Source organism: Choristoneura fumiferana, chromosome 13 (assembly GCF_025370935.1).
Source record: "Choristoneura fumiferana chromosome 13, NRCan_CFum_1, whole genome shotgun sequence".
NCBI classification, from domain to species: domain Eukaryota; kingdom Metazoa; phylum Arthropoda; class Insecta; order Lepidoptera; family Tortricidae; genus Choristoneura; species Choristoneura fumiferana.
Genome location: NC_133484.1, coordinates 15,100,291 through 15,121,191, shown reverse-complemented (window position 1 = coordinate 15,121,191; position 20,901 = coordinate 15,100,291). Strand labels below are relative to the sequence as shown.

Below are 20,901 nucleotides of genomic sequence, written 5' to 3'. Positions count from 1 at the left end.
CACAATATGTCCGTTTGTCAGCTGTAGTATATAAATCACACAAACAAAAAAAATTCTGTAACAGCAAAAAGTTAGTCATAAAAAGTCTAAAATATCAATTTTTATTAGATATTTTAGTCACCAGCCTTGACTGTTCTAATTTTTTTAAGGACCAAACAAATTTACTCTAAGATAAGATATTTAAACAAGTTTTGTAAAAATAATACATAAGTAATAATATTTTGACGACCAGATGGCCTAGTGGTTAGAGAACCTGACTACGAAGCTTGAGGTCCCGGGTTCGATTCCCGTGTCGGGGCAGATATTTGTATGAAAAATACGAATGTTTGTTCTCGGGTCTTGGGTGTTTAATATTTATTTAAGTATGTATCTATCTATATAGTTATATTTATCCGTTGCTTAGTACCCATAACACAAGCTTTGCTAAGCTTACTTTGGGACTAGGTTAATTGGTGTGAATTGTCCCGTGATATTTATTTATTTATTTATTTATTCATTTATAATAAATTATTTTTAATATAGTTTTTATACGTGACACGTTTCACTAAGGAAGAAGACATCTTTTTTTACGGAGTGAACTTCAGACTTGAACAACAACTACTACGAAACTCGAAACTAGAATTTCGTGTAGTGCGGTCCCTCTGACACTTATACTATTTATTTAATACGAGAGCGAGAGGGACGGTACGATACGAACTTTGAGTTTCGGGTTTCGTAGTAGCCCTGCAGATACCGCTTTCTATTTTAACAGTTTTTTGCTGCAAGGTTGCCAACCGTACGAGGTTCCTCGTACAATTTTACGTCGAGGTACGGGGACAACATCAACCTCGTACAATTATGTACGAGATTTTGATAATATGGCCATACGAACATTTTGCACAACCATTTTTTGCAAAATTTCGTAATAATATAGACAAATTTAGTTTTTTTCTGAGTTTATTTGAATTTTGAGTCACGAGAAAACATTTTGTTTAGTAGGAAACTTGGACAGTTTATTGAATTTTAAGTACAGTGATGTTTTATTTAGTAGGAAACTTGGACAGTTTATTGAATTGAGTAAAAAGTCTTAAATCCAATAGTTTAATATGGCTTAATTTTGGTTTTAGCACGTTTTAGACGCATAATAATAAATATACAAGGTTTGAAAGCCAAAATACAAGATTTTTAGCTGTATATTATGTACGAGGGATTTTTTTTAGGTTGGTAGCCCTGTCTTCTGGCCATACTTGGAAACCTAAGTTGGAAAATGGAAACACTGACGGACGACCGCCATCTTGAAGCGTAATTGTTGTCATGTTTACGTTGTGTGTGGAAGGTGAAATTAATGAGTTTTGATACTAAAATCAGGTAAAATCAGCGTTATTATCGCAATAACTATAAACTGTTTACCCTTCTGTCGTCATAATGTATTTCCAACAGAGTACGTTAGTGTTCTCATCGAAATATACTACAATGTAGATTAGGCGCCAAACTACATTAGTCGTTAAGCAACACTAACGAGCATTGTTTAGTTTATTCTTCTTTTTTGTGACCAAAATGACTTCGACAGACGTGTTTGGAGTGGAGTCGTGATGGATTCACTAAACCCTTTAACATGGTGTGCATTTTTTCTAGGCCAGCGTTGATGTAACTGTTGATCGAAAACAGTAGACATTCACTATGTTTTACGCACATTTTGTGCTGGCCAAAAAGGGCCCGCTAGCCAAAATTTGGCTGGCGGCCCACTGGGACAAGAAGCTGACGAAGGCCCATGTGTTTGAGACAAATATTGAGAAGTCAGTTGATGGTATTTTGAAGCCTAAAGTGAAGATGGCTTTGCGGACTTCTGGTCATCTCCTGCTTGGCGTTGTCAGAATTTACTCCAGAAAGGCCAAATATTTGCTGCAGGATTGTAATGAAGCATTCGTCAAGATCAAGGTCAGTTGTTTTTTTATGTGATTTAGAAAAGTTGCTTATTCTGTCAATTGGTATTCTGAACAACCATCTTTTACATGTAAAGTTGTAAACTATATAATACAAATTTATAGTGTTATGCATGTACAATTATGTGGTTCAAGAAAAGAGGTTTTTGAAGATCTTTCATTCTGAAATTCTATTGTTTTTTGTGCTATAAATTACATTAATTAGTTTTGGGTGAAGCCAAGAAAATTGTGTCAAAACTATGCAACTTCTGACCATGGCCTCTGCAATGTGGTTGAAACATCTTGGTAATTTTAGCAATAAAATAATTTGTGATGAAGTCTTCAGAAATATTAGTTGAGTGACAATCACAAAAGTTACCACCACACGCACATACTTACCACAAGCAAGGGAAGGGCTTTTAGATTAAAATGATTAATCTTTGTTAGTCTAGTTTATATGCAGATTCAACAAGTTCAGTTATTTTGGTTGTTTAAATTTTAATAGTTTCTCAGAGAAAACTGTTGGCCTCTGTAATCCTCCACATATCTAATTTAATCTAAATTGTTAGCCATTTTCAAGATCCCTGAAACAAGTAAATATACAAGGTTTGCTCATCATCCCCGCCTATATACGTCCCACTGCTGGGCACAGGCCTCCTCTCAGAACAAGAGGGCTTGGGCCATAGTTCCCACGCGGGCCCAGTGCGGATTGGGAACTTCACACACACCATTGAATTGTTTCGCAGGTCGTGCAGGTTTCCTCACAATGTTTTCCTTCACTGCAAAGCTTGTGGTCAATTTAAAATGTAATTCTGCACATGAATTTTGAAAAACTCAGAGGTGCGAGCCGGGGTTTGAACCCACAACCTTCTGCTTGAGAGGCGATAGGTCAAACCACTAGGCCACCACAACTTTTTTAGCATGATTTAAAGGTATTTAGCTGTATTCACAGCTGTACTAAAATTAAAACAGAAACTGACAAAAATAATATTGAGGTAAATGGTATTCTCTTCCTATCCCACCTTAACATACACACACACAACATTATTTCCCAATATTTATTATATATTTTATGGTAGTTTATTCTATATCAGCTAACAGGATCATTGGGGCTTACACTGTATGTAATAAAGTCAATTTTCCTGTGGAGTCCCATACTTTTGGATACTTTGGCTGTTATGGTACTTATGTTGGCTTTAAGATTACCAAGTATTTGGCGATGTGTGTGCGTGCTCCAGTGTTTGTACATGATGTTGAACAATTTCACCGCTTTGACTGAGTCACTGTTAAGTTAAGGACTATTTTGTATTTTTCCAAGTATTTAGTGATCTTGACTGCTATGCATTATATGACACTGTATAGGCTCCTATTTCACCAACATGACAATTGTCAGTGACTTATATCAAGTGAAAACCTATTATTTGTATCTAATGAAAATGAAAATTATATTATGAAACAAGGATTATATTTCGTAATCAATATTTATTTTTAGATTTGTCGGTAATTCTTGACATAAGATTTACCTTACAAGTAGTGTTTTGTGGTGAATATACAGTGTCTCTCTATGAAAATAGTAGTCGCACCTGTCAGTGTGGTGGAATAGGGCCCTAGTGCTAGTGTTACGAAATCACTTTGACAACTTATATTGCATTGGCATCACATTTGCAGTTATAATAAATAACTACATGAGCCAATCCTAAGCAAGACTGTAACGTCAAATGGTCCTCTTGATAACATTACCTAGCTATACATATTCTGCCTGGTTAGTTACCCTCATGGTGATACTTTACTACTAACATCCTAAGGACTTGGTTGCAACCAATTACTGGTAAGTGCCACCTCTTTGATTTGTCAAGAACATTGTCTATTTTTTTTTTCAGATGGCCTTCAGGCCAGGCATGGTGGACCTGCCCGAGGAGCACAGAGAGGCCGCCATGAATGCCATTACCTTGCCTGAGGTTTTCCACGACTTTGACTCCGCTATGCCAGAGTTGAAGTGAGCATTTTACTTTTTTTATACTGATGCATATTATATCCTAACAATTTTACATTAAAAAAAAAAACACCTTTTATGGAAATCTACTAAAAAATTAAGATCATCAAGCAATCATTTTAAAGAATTTTATAATTCTGATTTGATTATTAACATTCAGTTATTTCGAACTTAAGTTGCTTTCAAGTGATTTACAGCTTTATCAGAACTTATCCATGAAGTTTTGATGCAAACCTAGAGTCAAATTCTTACTTTACAAAAATATTTCACTAATTACTTTTCAATTCTAGTGAGGTAGACATTGAAGCCCAATTCTCTCTCAACCAATCCCGTGCCGAGGAGATCACTATGCGCGAGGACTATGGATCCCTAAATCTAGTCACTCATGATGATGGGTTTGGGGATATGGGATTTGATACTGACAATCCCGATATCATGCGAGAAGCTATTGGCAACGAGGGAGGACTGGAACAGGTATGACGATATAAAAATGTAATTGATTACAGTTAAAATCGTTTATAGTGACACCAGTTGTAACAATATATACGATGTAATGACATCTACAAGCATATTGCTCGTAGAATGGCATATATCGGGGTTTTCGGTGCGGGAATGTTTGACATTAGCCAAAGAGTAGGTATTGACATAAAAAACAGAATGTACTATAGCAGGTTTCTGTTCAATGAATAATTAATTGGAAAAAAAAGTACATGAAAACATAATATTATATAAATGAAAAAGATCAGTCATTATATAAGATATGAACCTCTTCAGTTAAGTCCCTACACGCGCCTATTACAACTACCGACGTAGAAAGATCGTTCAGTTAGTTGAAATGGATATTTACAGAAAGACGCCATAGCTCAACTGTTCCAAATATAGAATAATAATAAATAAATAAATATCACGGGACACTTAACACCAGACTTTTACAGACAAACTTCTCTGTTTATCTCTACTCTTTCTCAAATCATTCCCGCACCGAAAACCTCCATGTATGGAATGATCAAGAAAAAAGTCCTAATTAAAGGGATTTTTTTTTTAAAACGGTTTTCAATAAAATCCCAGGTCAAGATTGATTAATTTCTATTGAAAAAAAAAAACTGAAGTATTGTATTGCGTTTGTTTACCTGAAAAAAAAAACGACCAAATTTGAAAGACAACAAATAGTAAAATTTGTACAATATTTCAACTTGACTTGTATATTCCAGAGTAACCTCCTGTTCGCGGACGGGTCATCCCTGGAGCTGGGCGGCAAGGAGGCGGCGGCGGCGGCCGGGCCCGCGCTGTCGGCGCCGGGCCACGAGCGGCGCCTCGAGGCCGCGCCGCACGCAGCCATGGACGATGGCTTTGGCGGCACCATCGGGGACGTCGCTGATTTTGGACGTCAGTTCATTTTCATAAGTGAAATACTCTCGTCCATACGAATTCGTGTTTCTCTCAGCTAGATTTCTTATTATTTGAGACTGACCAGCGCTTTGTCTGATGGTAGTAAGTTCTGTATGGTGGTGCTCACTGCTTCAGTGACAGCTTACTCATTCTGGCTTTTAATAGCAGTCAAGACCAACTGCATGAGAGCAGTCGCAGTCGTTGGCTTCGCCTTTAACCCGACTGTCAGCACTGACTGCTCTAAGCGGTCCGTTTATGGAGGTCATTAACAATACTGACAATAGACTAAAATTCCATTTGTACGAGAAAACAAAACATTTACTTAACTTTTATATATTATAGAATAATATATAATTCAGAAGTATGATAACACTCCTAAACCACGATATCCTATCCTCAGATGCAAACATTCTCTGTGGCTGTTGCTAAAAAACCACCAACTTGTTATAAAAGTAGATATAATTCGTTTCCAGATGCGGGCGGGCTGTTCGAGGGAGACTTGTTCGGCGACGTGACGGCGGGCAGCGCGGCGGGCGGCGCGGCCGCGGGGCTCGCCGGCACCTCCGCGCAGCCGCAGTCACTGCAGGTCACTAATTATGCTGATTAAAGCTGTAATATACACAAAAAAGTGGCAAGACATTAACGCATGCTAATTTACAAATAATGTACATATATGGTAAGATTCAAACCTGCAATTTTTTTCTCAATGTGCCTTGCTGCTATTTTAGCACTTGATTGTCTGATTGTCTAACTAACAGACTAATTAGCACTTTTCATCCGTGCTAGCTCTTTGAATCGTCCTGTACGTTGGTTTTCCGTTAAAATTAGTGTTATTGTATTCCAGGCTGAGATAGAAGCGGCGGGGGTGAGCGGTGGCGACGCGGGCGCGGCGGCGGCGGCGGACGCACCTGACTCCGATGACGACATGGGCGACCACTATGACGCAGGCAACTCGCCGCAACACAGGTACATAGCTCGTTAAAACCACTAAATTCTTGGACACTTAGCCAGTATGTATTTTGTTTTTGGAATATTTTTTTGCATTTGCCATATTTTTTACTAAAGTAAGAAAAAGTTTAGTTTACTTTTTTTTCTCTAATTTTGTATTTTATTCAATAAGTAGGTAGGTAAGTCGTAGAAAATATATAAGTAAATGTATAAGTAAGTCAAAAAAAGCCCGCGGCTTCTTCTTAAGATGTTCGCTACGCTCACATCGTAATTCACGCCGCTCGCCTTTTTTTAACCATTGCTTTACAACTGTTGCATAAATGACTATTGTGTATCAAAATGTTGTTTTGTGGTCAGCTGGGGCGGGTCTCCGCCGCACGACATGGACGAGCCGCGGCCGCTGGACGACGCGGCCGACCTGATGCCGCCACCGCCGCCCGCCGCGCCGCGCCCGCCCTCCGTCAGGCCCATGGTAACACCACGCAACCTCACTTAGGCTATAGGCTCCTAGGAACGCCATCGGTCGCTCACGTCACGTCGTACGCTGCGTCACTATGGGTACGTTCCACTCAACGCCCTCGACCAAGACCGCAGGGCTGTCTTGGGCCCTTTAGGCACACAAGAATTTAGGGCCCTTTTGGAAATTAAAGGAGGGAATGATAATGTTTTAGTGGAACGTAGCGTATGGTTACTATAGAGATGTACTAAGCTGTTGTGGTCTCTTTTGATTTTGATGTCGTGCGCGGCATTCAAACTCATTCATGCAACACTGAGATGGAACTTAACTCACGACTCTCACTCTTCGAGTGGGCTAACGAATATTTTCACTCTACACCACTGTCTTAACTTATACACTAAACAACTGTGTTGTTGCCAGGAGGTGGACGAGCCGCCGGGCTTGGCAGAGGAGCCTCCAGCCGCGGCGCCGGCGGCCGATAACACCACATTGCTGCAAAACGACGAGGAGTCCTTCGCGCTCGCGCCGGTCGACGCTACAGTCCTCAAAGGTATGTTGACTTGCTTCTCATCATCAGCCGGAAGACGCCCACTGAACAAAGGCCTACCCTTGGGGGCCTAAGGGCTACTAACGCATTATACGGCTAACCGCTCGGTTTTAGCGCGTCGTCTCTTTCTCAAGCGATGTTGTGAAGACTCGGTCAGACTGCGGTGTGGCTAGTCGAGAATGAAGATCGATACTTTTGATTATATCCTTTATAATATACTATAGTAAATCATGAACAAAAAGTTTAAAATATGAAATATATAAGAATTTGATGCTTATTTTCAAAATTCCACGCTAAAAGTATACACTCAAGTTTAGCAGCTAATTCAACCCGTAGGCATCACCAAAACGAAGCGCAAACGCAAGCTGATCGTGGACGAAGTAAAGAACATATCGGGAGAAGAGATGAAGAATCAGCTCAGTAACACATCGGACATCGTAACCACGCTAGACCTAGCGCCTCCCACCAGGAGGCTCATGCACTGGAAGGAGACGGGAGGCGTCGAGAAACTGTTCACACTGCCCGCCAGGCCGATACCTTCGAGAGTTCTGTTCAAGGTGAGATTACAGTGAAGTCTTTGAAGTGTAGGGTATCACGTTCGATTAGGCGCGCGAGTTTTTGACCTACCTGCACTTGATTTTCCTGTGCATAATATAATAACACAATTCACAATATCTCGCGATTTATCCGAAGACACATCTCGACGCTCGCATTGGCTTATCAACGATTCCATGCAGAAGAGAGCTTATATCATCATCATCCTAAATGTTTTTATTAATTATTTATGTATTACATGTGTTAAAATGATCCCAGAAATACCAACGCAACATGACGCTCCGCAACGAGAATGAGGATGGCGACGCCAAGTCCCCCGAGCACCCCGAGCCCAGCACCGCGCGCCGCGGCCCGCGCAAGCGCCGGCACGAGGAGGTACGGTTCATAACGACTTGCCAAACTTAAGGGACAGAAAGATTAACCCCCTTATTCATAAAACTTAATAAGCCTATGTTAACTAACAAATGCTTTGTCCCTTTCTAACAAATACAAATGTCGAAGTGACAGATAAGGACAAACGAATTTTAGCGGCATTTTAACTAAAATAGGTTTGATTGTCGTTTATGAATAAGGGGGTTAAATGCTAATATAGTTTAAGGCAGAGATGCAGACTGCGGCTCGCCAGCAACCTAATAGGAATAGCGAAAACCTAATGATAATGTTAGTTGTTTTTATTTACTGCGGCCCCCCTAGGTCATGATGTGGCAGCGTGGCCCCTTGGTCCTAATAATATTGTGTATCCCTGGCTTAAGGCAATACCCGTTATAAATGCTTTGTGATCAAATTAAGTTGTCTATTTTAGTAAAATCTGAAGCTCCGTTTTTTGGAAAACAATACATTTCCTCTAACCTACTCTATTTTTTTCATAGACCATGCAGCCACCAGAAACGCCAGCGCCCACTCCTGCCGCCGATATCGAACCCCCCACCCCCATGCCGCAGGAGTATGAACCTTCAGTCGGTAAGTACTGCTTTAATTTACTACCATTTTGCTTTGAACACGCTCCCCTGGTATGGTCATTCACCAAATCACCTTTGGGCTGTTTCATTCTTTCACAAAACTTGTACTTATAAAAAAATGCTTCAATACTTTATGACTGTTATAAGTTTATGGGATACTTGAACAAGGACTGTTCAATTTGCAAATATCTTGTCGGTTACATTTGCTAAGCGTTTGAATTTGTTCTTTCATAAGTGAGACAGAACCCTTCGTGTGCCACGTGAGGTTAGATTCGTACTTGGCCGGTTTTTAGTCTTTTGAGTAACACGTTTTTAATCAAACATCTTGCCCACATCCAGTCCAACTTTTATTATAACATAAAATTCCAATAATCTTTAGTTAGACACTGAAATTATTTATAATATAACTTAATTTAACCATGAAAATATTTTAGAATTTAAATTTTGTGTATTTTGATTCATTTCTTATTCATCTACTTAAAAAATCTGATGGTGACAGTCGATCATAATTTCAAACTGCCAAATAATGCTCACTCAATGCGCTTCAAAATCACTTTGGATCATTTCATTAAAACATTTAACATACGATTGGGGACCATCCATATATTACGTCTCAACAATTTTGACACTACATTTAACACCTACTACTATGAAAATCGCAATCATTTTGTTCGTATGTCACAAATCGCGAGACAGCCCCACCCAGCGAAACGTGGCGTATTTTAAGGATGGTCCATTATTAATTGCACGATAAGCAACTAACATAACTCTCATGGGCTCTGGCAGAGCCGGAGAGGGAGGCCTACCCGCAGACGCCACGCTCCGAGGCCGACGAGGCTCCGCAGACACCCGGTGAGACTAACCCACGTCATCTCACATTGTATTTATCTGATGTACAGTCAACCAATTTGATTCCTATAGGCCACAAGGCCTAGGAGTGTTCGAGATGCATTGACCGTTATTGTTTCGCCCAGTAGTGATAAGATAACTGCAGACATAATCAGAGTTGGTTACAATATTCATGACGGTACCGCGAAGGCGGTAGCTGCCATAGCGACGTTTTGACAAAATAAATGTAAAACTGTCAAATAGAATTATGCTGTCATAACAAACAACTCGCCAATACGTCATTTCGTGGTCAGTGAATATATCAAAGTGAATGACGTTATTGTCGTGAATAAAAGACTGACGATTGGTTGATTTACCTTTAAAAAATATTCTGTTTGATAAATTCGGGACGCGACGCATGTGTCGAGACTTGGTACGTGTCGAATTTAGTTGTTTTGTCATACTAAGTCAGATTCCATAGTGGCACAGAAATTAAATTGGTTGACTGTCCTATTTTTAATGTAAATTTTCCTTCTTCTCGCTTTACTAGGGTGGATCAACATTTGTATCATTTAAAGGCGCTTACACGGGCAACAAAAATTGCTCAATTATGAGCATACACACAAAAAGGAACACACAGCATTATCTCTTTTAAAAGATTCTACGATACAAGCCAGCAGCATTGCAGTTGTTGCAGCATTTTCCTGCTAACATCATAGACTTAACTTCATATTAAATTCCACTCGACAAATTCACTTAACTAAACACTAAAACCATTCGGCCATTAAAACTGGAGTCCAATCCACCAGTTTTAGTGGAAAATCCACGTTGGCAACACTGCCCCGCGCGCTGGTGCCCCCGCCCGCGCGTGGTCTCCCCGCGGAAGCGAGACGTAGAAGCCGCAGAATAAATAAGTGCATACGAGTTAGAAAACAAATTGACTTGAATTTCTGTACCCACTGGATATTGAGCAATATGGAATATATGGAACAATTAGAAGAAATATTGCCGAAACAATTGCCGCATTTTTTTGGAATTGCTGCATATCGCTCCACTAATTACTCCAGATTGATCCATTCGTGTTGCCGAGCAATTATTGCTCAAAAAATTGCCCGTGTAAGCGCACCTTAAGACAACATAGATTAATTGTAGGGTACCATGGTTATTAGTCTGGAGGCCGTGGTGGCCGAGTGGTTTGACCTATGGATCGTGGGTTCAAATCCCGGCTCGCACCTCTGAGTTTTTCGGAATTCATGTGCGAAATTACATTAGAGATTTACCACGAGCTTTTCGGTGAAGGAAAACATCGTGAGGAAACCTGTACAAATCTGCGAAGCAATTCAATAGTGTGTGTGAAGTTCCCAATCCGCACTGGGCCCGCGAGGGAACTACGGCCCAAGCCCTGTCATTCCTAGAGGAGGCCTGTGCCCAGCAGTGGGACGTATATAGGCTGGGATAATGATGGTTATTAGTTTGGACGTGAAAAGAAACAAGATCATGCATGCCGTATCTGATGCGTAGCGATCTTTGTAGCACCGGGTACCTTACCTCGGCGCTACTGCGAGCTAGTCAAAGTCTTTTAAATTGTCTCGTGATATCTATTTATCTCGCTCTCGCTCCGAGTCATTTCTAGTGCAAAGGCTGTCCATAGCTATCCAATGTGGAAATGCCGCAAGCGCCGCGCAAATAGTGTTTTGGTATTTATCTTGTATTATACGCTACCTTTGGTTGCCAGTAGTTAGTATTATGCTTCCATTACACGTCGACAGAAGTTTGCGCGGACGTCGGTAAATGCATCAGCAGATGGATCTCCACGAGTCGACCACACGTGGTCGACGCCGTGCGCTCGCGCTTAAACCCTTTGATCCGTGCCACAAAAACCGACAACAAACGGATCGGTTGCAGATGCATCTGCCGACATTAAATACCTGCTACAGATGAGCAAATTAACCCGTCTACACGTCCGCGGCGGCATACGCAGATAACATCTGCTGATGGATCTGTCGACTTGTAGTGGAGGCTTTAGGTTCTTGTGGCGGTAGGTTTAATACGGTTTATGATGCAGGCATGCTCAGCGCGCTGGGCCCCCCCCTGACACCGGGCGCGCTCGGGCCCCTCACTCCGGGCACGCTGCTGCAGGGCGGCCTAACGCCCGGGAACTTGCCGCTCGGAGGCCTTACGCCAGGTATTATAATAACCATTACTTTTCGCATTTATCTCGAAAAAGTAAAAGTTTTGATTTACATTAGTGTTGTTTGTTTTAGAAGTGCGATTTTATTAGAAATCAAGCCAATGATTGACTATAACGATGAATATAACCTAACCAACATTCAAGTTTAAAAATCCTCTTCATTGTCATTTCACAGTTCAATATCCTCAAAAACGGTTCTACCAATTGAAACATAACTAAGAACTACTTACCGCAAGAAAACTTGCTTTCACGTATAAAAATCGCATCGGACACAGACGTCAAACATATAACAAGCCTCTTTTTACGGCGGAGGTTGAAATTGTGCCTTAAAACTTAATTAATTCATCCGGCTGTATTGTCCAGGAGGGCTCCAACACGGCGGCATGACGCCCGTGGGCCTGCAGCACGGGGACAGCGACTTCGGCGCCGGCGGCATGACCCCTGCTCACCTTCACCATGGCGGTAAGTCCCCTTGGAAACTACATAATCAGGGAAGTGGGATTTTCTATAAAATTCATCAGATCTTTATGATCCGAATTTATTTACTCTTATATTTATGACAAATTGCATGTTCTGTTATTATTAACCTTATCTAGTGTTACGAATTTATTTATTTATTTTGTTAATTTAATGACAGTGTTTAGTTTAATTTAATTAATTAATTTGTTATTATAAATATAATACTACTGCGAAATATTGGGGTACCTCGCTCGCTACGATATATCTGAGGCGACTGATTATTTTCGAGGTAATTTGTGAAGGATTCGGATCAGTTCAAAGCTGACCAAAAGCTCTAGACAAATCAAATGGGGGACTTTTTTAACCCTGGCGAAGAATATGGAACTTAACCCGTCCACCAAAGTAACCAACTACTTTTTTGGGTAATTTTTTTAAGTACCCTATGCTAGAAGGTAAACAAAAGTAGTGATAAAAATGCAAATCAAAAACAATTATTTCTGCACATATGATGCGCACGGAACGTTCCATTGGTAATTTATTTAATACCCATCATGGCTGGGCCTCGTCAATATAAATTGTATTATTATTATTATTTTTTTTTTTTTTTTTTTTAATTTATTACGGCAACAAACAGTCACATATTTAAACATTGCATTTAAGACATGATAAGGTATAGACCTGGAGTGCCATAACAGTAATAAAGCATACATCGGTAAACAGGAATGGTAGATGCGATAAAATGGCAATTGCAATTGAAGTAAAAACAGAATAATCCTTATACGCTGAAAAACAAAAACAGTTAACCATTCTTATGGAGTTAAACAAGAAAATTGGAAAATTGGAACTGCGAATTATATTGTGAATTTGTGACCATTCCGCCCACCTTGAGCATGAGCTTTCATTCCACGACTTCGTCTGGGTTGAATTAATTTTTCTTGTGAATTTCCAGCTTAAAAATACAGTATGTCCTTTTTATTCAAATCAGCCAAGCGGGTTACCCATGAAAACTAATAGATAGATTAAACACTCGCAAATTTCGGACTAACGTGAGTGTGTTTGTTGCAGGCATGACTCCCGGCCTGGGGCTGGACAGCGGCATGACGCCGGGCGGGCTCGGCCACGGCGGGCTGACGCCGGCCGGCCTTCATCACGGTGGAATTACGCCAGGTTCGTAGCTGTTAATTATTTCTTTACTTAAACGGGTGAATATTCGAGCGTTTTGACCGCTCGGTTAAATGTCATTAGTTCATTACCATCCCGCGTTCATTTGCACAATGGTAGGACAAGTTACAAGAATTTTGATCAGCCTAGATTTAGCATTGGTGGGTACATTGTTCTCTCTAACCATTTTACGAATATAATTTCTCACATTATTAAATATTATCCTAAATTAGGTTTGTTTTGTAACTATAGATTTATGAGATTTAGAAGTATTATTAAAAGAATCCATTGGCCACTTTTTTGACATAAAATACTCTGAAAACAAACTCCTTTCAGAATCAGTATAGTTTTAAATGCCTAGAAAAAAGTTTCTGTTCCCAACAAACAAGATGTACAAATGAGTAACTTATTTCCCGTGACTGAATCACAATCGCTTTCACCGCTTGTTTCTGTCAAACAGTCGAGGATGAAGGTAGAAAGAGTCGGTAAATGCTGTCGTCCGCGTCTTACACAATACGGCCTCTAATTTGATCGTGTCCGCTTACTATTTTAGACTTAAGACCTTTGCATTTAACAGTCCTAACCAGTGCTTATATTTTCAGGAGGTTTAGACCACGGCGGTATGACACCAGTCGGTCTCCAGCACGGAGGCATGACGCCGGCCGGCCTCCAACATGGCGGCATGACGCCCGCCGGGCTACAGCACGGCGGGATGACGCCAGTGGGTCTACAGCACGGAGGAATGACTCCCGTGGGGTTACAACACGGTGGCATGACACCAGTAGGGCTGCAGCACGGAGGAATGACCCCGGGAGGGTTGCAGCACGGCGGCATGACACCTGCGGGATTACAGCATGGCGGTATGACGCCTTCTGGTTAGTACTGAACACTTCTAGAAGTTTCTCTCATTAGGACGGAGTGGTAATATCAACTATTATAAATGCTGCGCTATCGCTACTCCCACTGTCATGCTGACGAGCCAGGTCGTTGATTTCGATATGGCTTCTAGTCACGAGGCGAGGTAATTTAAAGCAAAAGCAACGAGACGTTAGCGTATTATTATTTGTCTCATGAGCGTGGTGTTTACGAAGGCTTCTCCCAAAGTCGGGATATCGACTCAGAGTCGGCAATTATTCTATTGTCATGAAACCTTTTATGGTAAATGCAGATAAGGCTGAAGATGCTAACTCAAGAACTCGTTAACTCCACCTGTTTCCGGTTCTTCGGCAGATATGGCCAGCCCACTGCCACTTCAACTTGCTAATTCTCTAAACCGACTAAATACTTGGAGTAATGTTATCTGCACACCCTTCCTCAGTGATGAAGGTATGATGTGTGTAATTGCAGGTCTGCAGCACGGCATGTTGGGGCACGGGCTGGAGCAGCTGCCGATGATGCCGGCGCTGGAGGGCGAGGCGCCGCTGCTGGCGCGCGCGCCGCCGCCGCACGAGCTGCACGTGCCCATGGAGCCGCTGCCGCTGCACGCGCTCACGGACCACCCGCACTACCAGGTGAGTGCACGTGTCTAGCAGGGCCCCTTCCGGTCAAGCCCGCTTTAACCCTTAATAAGGCCCCATTTATTGGAGCATACTACCACAGAATCAAAAGCAGCTATCTAATACATACCTGGCAATTACTCTTTATTGTACACCAGAAATAGTAAGCGATATTTTTAAAGCTAGTAGTATTTTCAATATTAACAATGAATATTGTAACTTATAACTAAAACAATAAGGTTGAATTTCCAAATCAATGCATGTGGTCGCTAAATGGCCTCTATCTTATTAAGGGTTAAGATCTTCGCACACTTATCAACCGAATTAGTCGTTAATGCACGGAGACTGTTCTCTAGCCGTTGGGGCCGAAAGGTTCTCGAATAAAGACTACGCGGAAAGTGCAGCGTAGAACGTCCACCAACGAGATGGATGGATGACCGGGTTATAGCCGCAGGTTCACGGTGGATGCAGGCTGCTTCCAACAGAAGTAACTGGAGGTGTTTGTATCAACTCCACACCACTGCAGCGCAAATCCCCCAATGGTGACTGCATAGTCGCCACGGGATCAAGGATCAACGTTTGGGAAACGCGTGGCAAATAGGTTCGAGTTGACGCGAAATTTTGAAAAGTGAACTGTAGGAAATACGACATAAGACTTAAATTTCCAGATTTAACTTTTGAGTATAGAGGCCATTGAGTTCTTTAAGTGTGCGAAGAGATTTAGGGCCTCAGCGCTGCTCTAATGGATGACATGAAACAACCGCCAGTTAGGAAGACTCTTAGGTGGAGAGGAGAAGAGACCGCAGCAGAACCTGGGGTTGTATTTGTATAGTCTAACACGATCTGAATCCTGAGGTTTTTAATGTTTTCATTATTGTCGTGCTTAACACAATGCCTTGGTTTTTCAGTCCGGTATGCAGATGACCAATTTGGGCTACGAGGACAACAATGGCCACCACAGTCCACAGCACGACTACGATTTACCGCCCAGTGTCGAAAATGTAAGTATTCATTTCATATTTTAATATATCGAATTCTCTGAGAGACCCCACATTATAGCTGTGTCCTATCCTAATTGTAAAACCATAGATTGTTTTGCGCATAGCCAGTATGCGAAATAACTTGTCACCAATGATATTGGCGATTGTCTGCAATATGAACTTATTTTAACTCTTTGAACGTCACTGTAACCTACTCGCCATGTCAACGCTAAAAATTAACTTGAACCTTGAACACTCACATATCACATTGCATGCTGTAGTTTAATCGATTACATAGGTCGGGGACTATATAGTGGGGAGAGAAGTGGATTCCGACACTTTTAATTGTTGTGTTTGAACGATTCTGCTCGTCTCCGTTCCTCCGACGCTGTGGAGCTATTATAATATACGACCTAAAGCAAAGCCAACGAGACGCGATATGTTTCATCCTTGTTTAATACGTCAGTATTATCATATTGCTCCTTCTTCTCTACATAAGTTGTTTCTTCTCGTTGGCTTTAGCTACATTGTAATTGTGTTGCAGCCGGAAGAAGGCGAGCGTGAGGCGGGCGAGACCGACGAGCAGTTCGAGGAGCGAGTGCTGAACCGGCGCGCGGCGCAGCTGTTCGCGGCCATGCGGCCCAAGCTCGCCGCCGGGAACGAGCTCGCGTTCAATGAGCTCGCGCCACGGCACAACAACCGGAAACAGGTACGGTTCTATAATCACACATTCGGAGAGGTGGCTAAAGGTGGCAGAGATGTAGCGTGGCTACGGTACTAGTCGTACCCGCTGCGCCCTTTTTTGTCCGTTTTGCGACAGTAAGCTCTATCTAGAGCTTCCCTCTAGCTAGAAAATTAGCGTGCGTTCAAATTGTAAGGGAGCTCTGTCAAATTTCCAATAATCTTTATTTTTACGACCTCTCGATATACTTTAAAATATCGTTGTTTTCTTCCAGGTGGCACAGAAGTTCTACAGTTTACTTGTCCTCAAAAAGCACCAAGTACTAAAGTTAATACAACAAGAAACATATGGACCTATTACTATTATGAAGGGCGCCCAATTTGAGACGGAGGCGATTTAAACGCGATAATGTTATTTATATTAATTATTATAATATAAAGAGGAATATCTAAATTAATATGTAAAAGAGGGTATTGCGAGGTATCAGTTATAGTGATGTTTATTGAAGTTGTTAACTCGAAGTTATGGACTTCACTCAGTACTAGATTGAGCCAAAAATAACGGGTGTTTGTTGACCTTTTGATTCGAGTCCACGGGAGCATTTTAATTTTCTTAATTGACGGACCAAGTGAAAGCGGTGATCTCAGTAAAGTTGAAATAACGATATATTTATATTATATACATACATATTAATTAATATTACACTTCTCGAAGCCCCGCGGACTCCGGTCAGGAATGACAACAGGTAAGCGCGAACGTTCCGTTGATAGACATGTGTAGGAAAATGCCTTATTTTGTTTTTGCTCTAGATTAAGTCAAATTATTGTAAAAATGTTTACAAATGATGTTTCAATTGCTTTTCAGTCGAAGATGATAGTGATGCTGTTGTGAAGTATCTTGAATCCCAAAATTATGTAAGCGTGTATTTTTTGTACTGATCATGTCATTAAGAGAAATTTATTGTGCATATTTGCCGACTGCATCCATTCTCAAGGAAATGTAGGGTTTGTAGTGGATTTAGAATTACAGCTGCAAAATGCAGTAATGGAATTGTAAATTATTATAATGTAGTAAGTATTATACCTGTTATGAATAAGTGTATTGTTTAAAAGTTACATACGGAAGGGTGGACTTGTGCAGAGAATGAATCATTTCTTTTTTTCCTAGTGACAGAAGAGTTTTTTTATAGGTATGACAATTTTGTATTAATCGTGTGATAAAATTTTGCACGTAAATGCATTGTACAGTGCGCTCCTGGATGTTTATAGGATCGACTTGCGTTAGTCTCGTCAAGTGGGCATCCAATAAAAATGAACTAAGGGGTGGCAACCGAAGAAAATATATTATTGGTTTGTGATTGTGCTGTCAAATTGTTTCATTAGAATCGTGTGAACATAAAGCGAAGTATACATATTTTATATCCTAATATCGTAGTCATCTGCGTTAAAAGTTTGAAACGATTGGTATAAGCCTTTTTGACATGTTTTTGTTTTGTCCGAGTGAAATTTCGTGAACTACTTACCACTGACTGGCTTTAACATTGCATCTTTTTTTGTAGTATCTGTACTATTTCATGGGTTTAATTGCTGATCACTTTAGTTCTATATCTTGAAAGTTTCTCGCTTATCGCCAATTCTGATCTTTCACGCTATACTTTAAAAAATGTAGAATCAAACTTTCTTATAAGTTCTACTGTATATTGTAATAAGATTTGAAAACTGCCTTATCGTAACTATTGCAATATCACTGTCAATATTAAATTTATGTAGCCAAGTAGCCGCAGAGCTAATTTCTGTAGTACAGTTTTGTTCTTACAACATGCATTTTTTCCGTACAATTGCATTAGTCTATCGGAGGCAATCAAGGTGCTTCAAATATCAGACTGTAAAAATATGTATTACACGCTCTTATTCCAACGCAATAAGATCGTGGTTCATAGTTGAGCATATCCAATAGTTCCATACGTTTACACTCGACTGTACTTTACACTGTAAGGCAGCATTTCGTCACTACTTTCGAAAAATCTCGTATCTTAAATCAATGCGTCAGCAAAATAATGTTTATAAAGTTTACTCAAAAATTATCAATTTTAAGGTGCAAGCTTTAAAAGAAGTGACGATTTATAAGAGGCATAAGCAGCGTTGCTGGCGCACCGCTCGAAAACTTGTTCGTTCAAAATGTATGAAAGCGATGCGACATAAATTATAACTAAGTGGCATGGCGCAATGCCGCTTGCTTGGTATTTGTAAATGCTAACTTGAGTAGAAAATATAGGGTTTAAATGACTTGCATAGTAAAATGCCGTGAGTAAAGTGAAACAAGTAATCATAGTTGGGAGATGCTGCTTCAGTGGCGTGGACTGAACATTTTCGTTGCAACCTGTAGAAAGAGAAGAATGAGTTAGGTACTTTTTCATATGCCACCTTTCAGTTGGCGTATTTCAACACAAATTTGTGAAACGGTATTAGACGAGGCAATAAATCGCTTTTATCTTCTAGTCGGGAGTTGAACAAATTCAAAGGGCTTGCTCAGAGAAAACTTTAAACTTTAATAAATCTACTGTACTCCCTGAAGTGTAAAACAAGCTTTTTGCGTTTATTGAACTTTAACACGTTTGGCGCATGTCTACGGAATTCATACTTTTATGCCGGTGACATCCTTAAGTTTGATCGCGAAGATACTTGCCTTTTTACTCCATTTTTGTACTTATTTATTTTTATTTGGTCTCTTGCGCCGCTCCGTAAGACGTCGAATGCGCGTACCGAACAGCGTAAGGACAAAAATATATAAAGTTTTGCCGTATTGTTTAATCAATGCCGAAACAGCACGCTTTTGTTTTCCTATGCTTAACCCAAATTAAAAGTAAGGACTGAAATCGGCGAATGACAAATGGATGCCGTAAAATTGCACCTCGCTGTGTCACACAGTTGCACGCGAAAATGTGCAGTTACCAAAATACACTGTTGTTCGCAGATCGTCTATTTTTTATTTGGACAGAGTTCTTATATGCTGGCGGCGAACAAAAGACTAAATGCAACAGATTTTGTAGCAATGTATACTACATAGGTAACTATGTCTAAGTTAGCAAAATATTCATTTCTGTGACTGCTAACGCGGCTATAGTATTTTCAATATTTTATGTAATGTTTTTGAGAATTGTTAGAAAATAGCTGATGCGGTTTCACTTGGCGATTGAAGTGTAGTTAAAGAGATTACCTTAGCTTTATACATTATAAGTAATATCCATAGGTTGCAATCCCAAAAATGTACAAGAGATATAAGAGTGATATTGTAAAGAACACCAACAACCTTCCATAAATAAATGTATGTATAAGTATTCGATGGCTTGTTTGTGTAGTTGTTACATTTCTTTGAGAACGATGTTTTTTGTGTGTTCATGATTCATGGCGCACCAAACTGGATCCATTCTACAATTTTAGACTGTATTCATTTTGACGTCTTAATTAAAATTGTGTAAAATTTATATAGCATTATAAATGCCAGGCACTTGTAACAAATCCCTAAGTTTACTTTTAACCGAAATTTAAGCGTTTACCTCCGCGACAGAAGTGCTTCAATAATTCTGGTCAAGTTACGGGGGTAATGGCTTAGATGATTATCACAAACCATCTGTATTTGCAATAAATTTGTTAATAAAATGTAGTTGTATTATTTATACCATGTTCGTAACGTAATTTTCGTCAGCCAAACGCTTGTAAATTATGTTCGCTTCGTAAGACAAACAAGTGGTAAGGTCAACCGGGGCTAATGCGTCCATTCCAATTATCATAAGAAAATCATCCTTTAGAACATACTCACGACATTTTTTTAAAGGTTTTGGCACTAAAAGTACTAAAAATGATCACTAGATGTCGTGGCCGAGCTCTTTTTTAGGGTTCCGGAGCCAAAATGGCAAAGACGGAACCCTTAAAGGTGCCTTATAGTTTCGCCATGTCTGTCTGTCCGTCCGCAGCTTTGCTCAGGGACTATCAATGCTAGAAAGCTGTAATTTTGCACGGATATATATGTAAACTATGCCGAAAAAATGGTACAGTCAAGGGCAAAGATATCGACACGGCCAAAGTTACAAAAATATGTATATACCACTTTATGCACTTAACATTAAGGCCGTGTATACATATTATTGCAACTTTGGCCGTGTCGATATCTTTGCCCTTGAGTGTACAATAAAAAAAACTTTTAGGGTACCTCCCATAGACGTAAAGCGGGGGTGTTTTTTTTCTCATCCAACCCTATAGTGTGGGTATTGTTGGATTGGTCTTTTAAAACCATTAGGGGTTTGCTAAGACGATTTTTCGATTTAGTGATGTGTTTGCGGAATATTTAACTAAAGT

The 20,901-nt window shown here is 40.3% G+C and overlaps 1 protein-coding gene across 2 annotated transcripts; it reads left to right on the top strand.

Annotated features, from left to right (window-relative positions):
* The first annotated feature begins 1,254 nt into the window (after positions 1-1,254).
* Positions 1,255-20,205, top strand: vtd (RAD21 cohesin complex component verthandi). 2 transcript variants are annotated; one of them, XM_074096436.1, is made up of 21 exons: positions 1,255-1,347; positions 1,615-1,917; positions 3,782-3,897; positions 4,185-4,368; positions 5,106-5,280; positions 5,757-5,869; positions 6,128-6,249; positions 6,589-6,703; positions 7,109-7,238; positions 7,572-7,792; positions 8,049-8,165; positions 8,660-8,750; positions 9,536-9,601; positions 11,643-11,762; positions 12,132-12,230; positions 13,293-13,394; positions 13,991-14,263; positions 14,736-14,899; positions 15,793-15,885; positions 16,409-16,573; positions 16,821-20,205. In XM_074096436.1, the coding sequence occupies exons 2-21, from the start codon at positions 1,660-1,662 to the stop codon at positions 16,944-16,946; spliced, it is 2,850 nt and encodes a 949-aa protein (XP_073952537.1). In that variant the 5' UTR covers positions 1,255-1,347; positions 1,615-1,659; the 3' UTR covers positions 16,947-20,205. The 2 variants fall into 2 exon arrangements, with proteins under 2 accessions (XP_073952537.1, XP_073952538.1); XM_074096437.1 differs by lacking the exon at positions 9,536-9,601.
* The last annotated feature ends 696 nt before the right edge of the window (positions 20,206-20,901 follow it).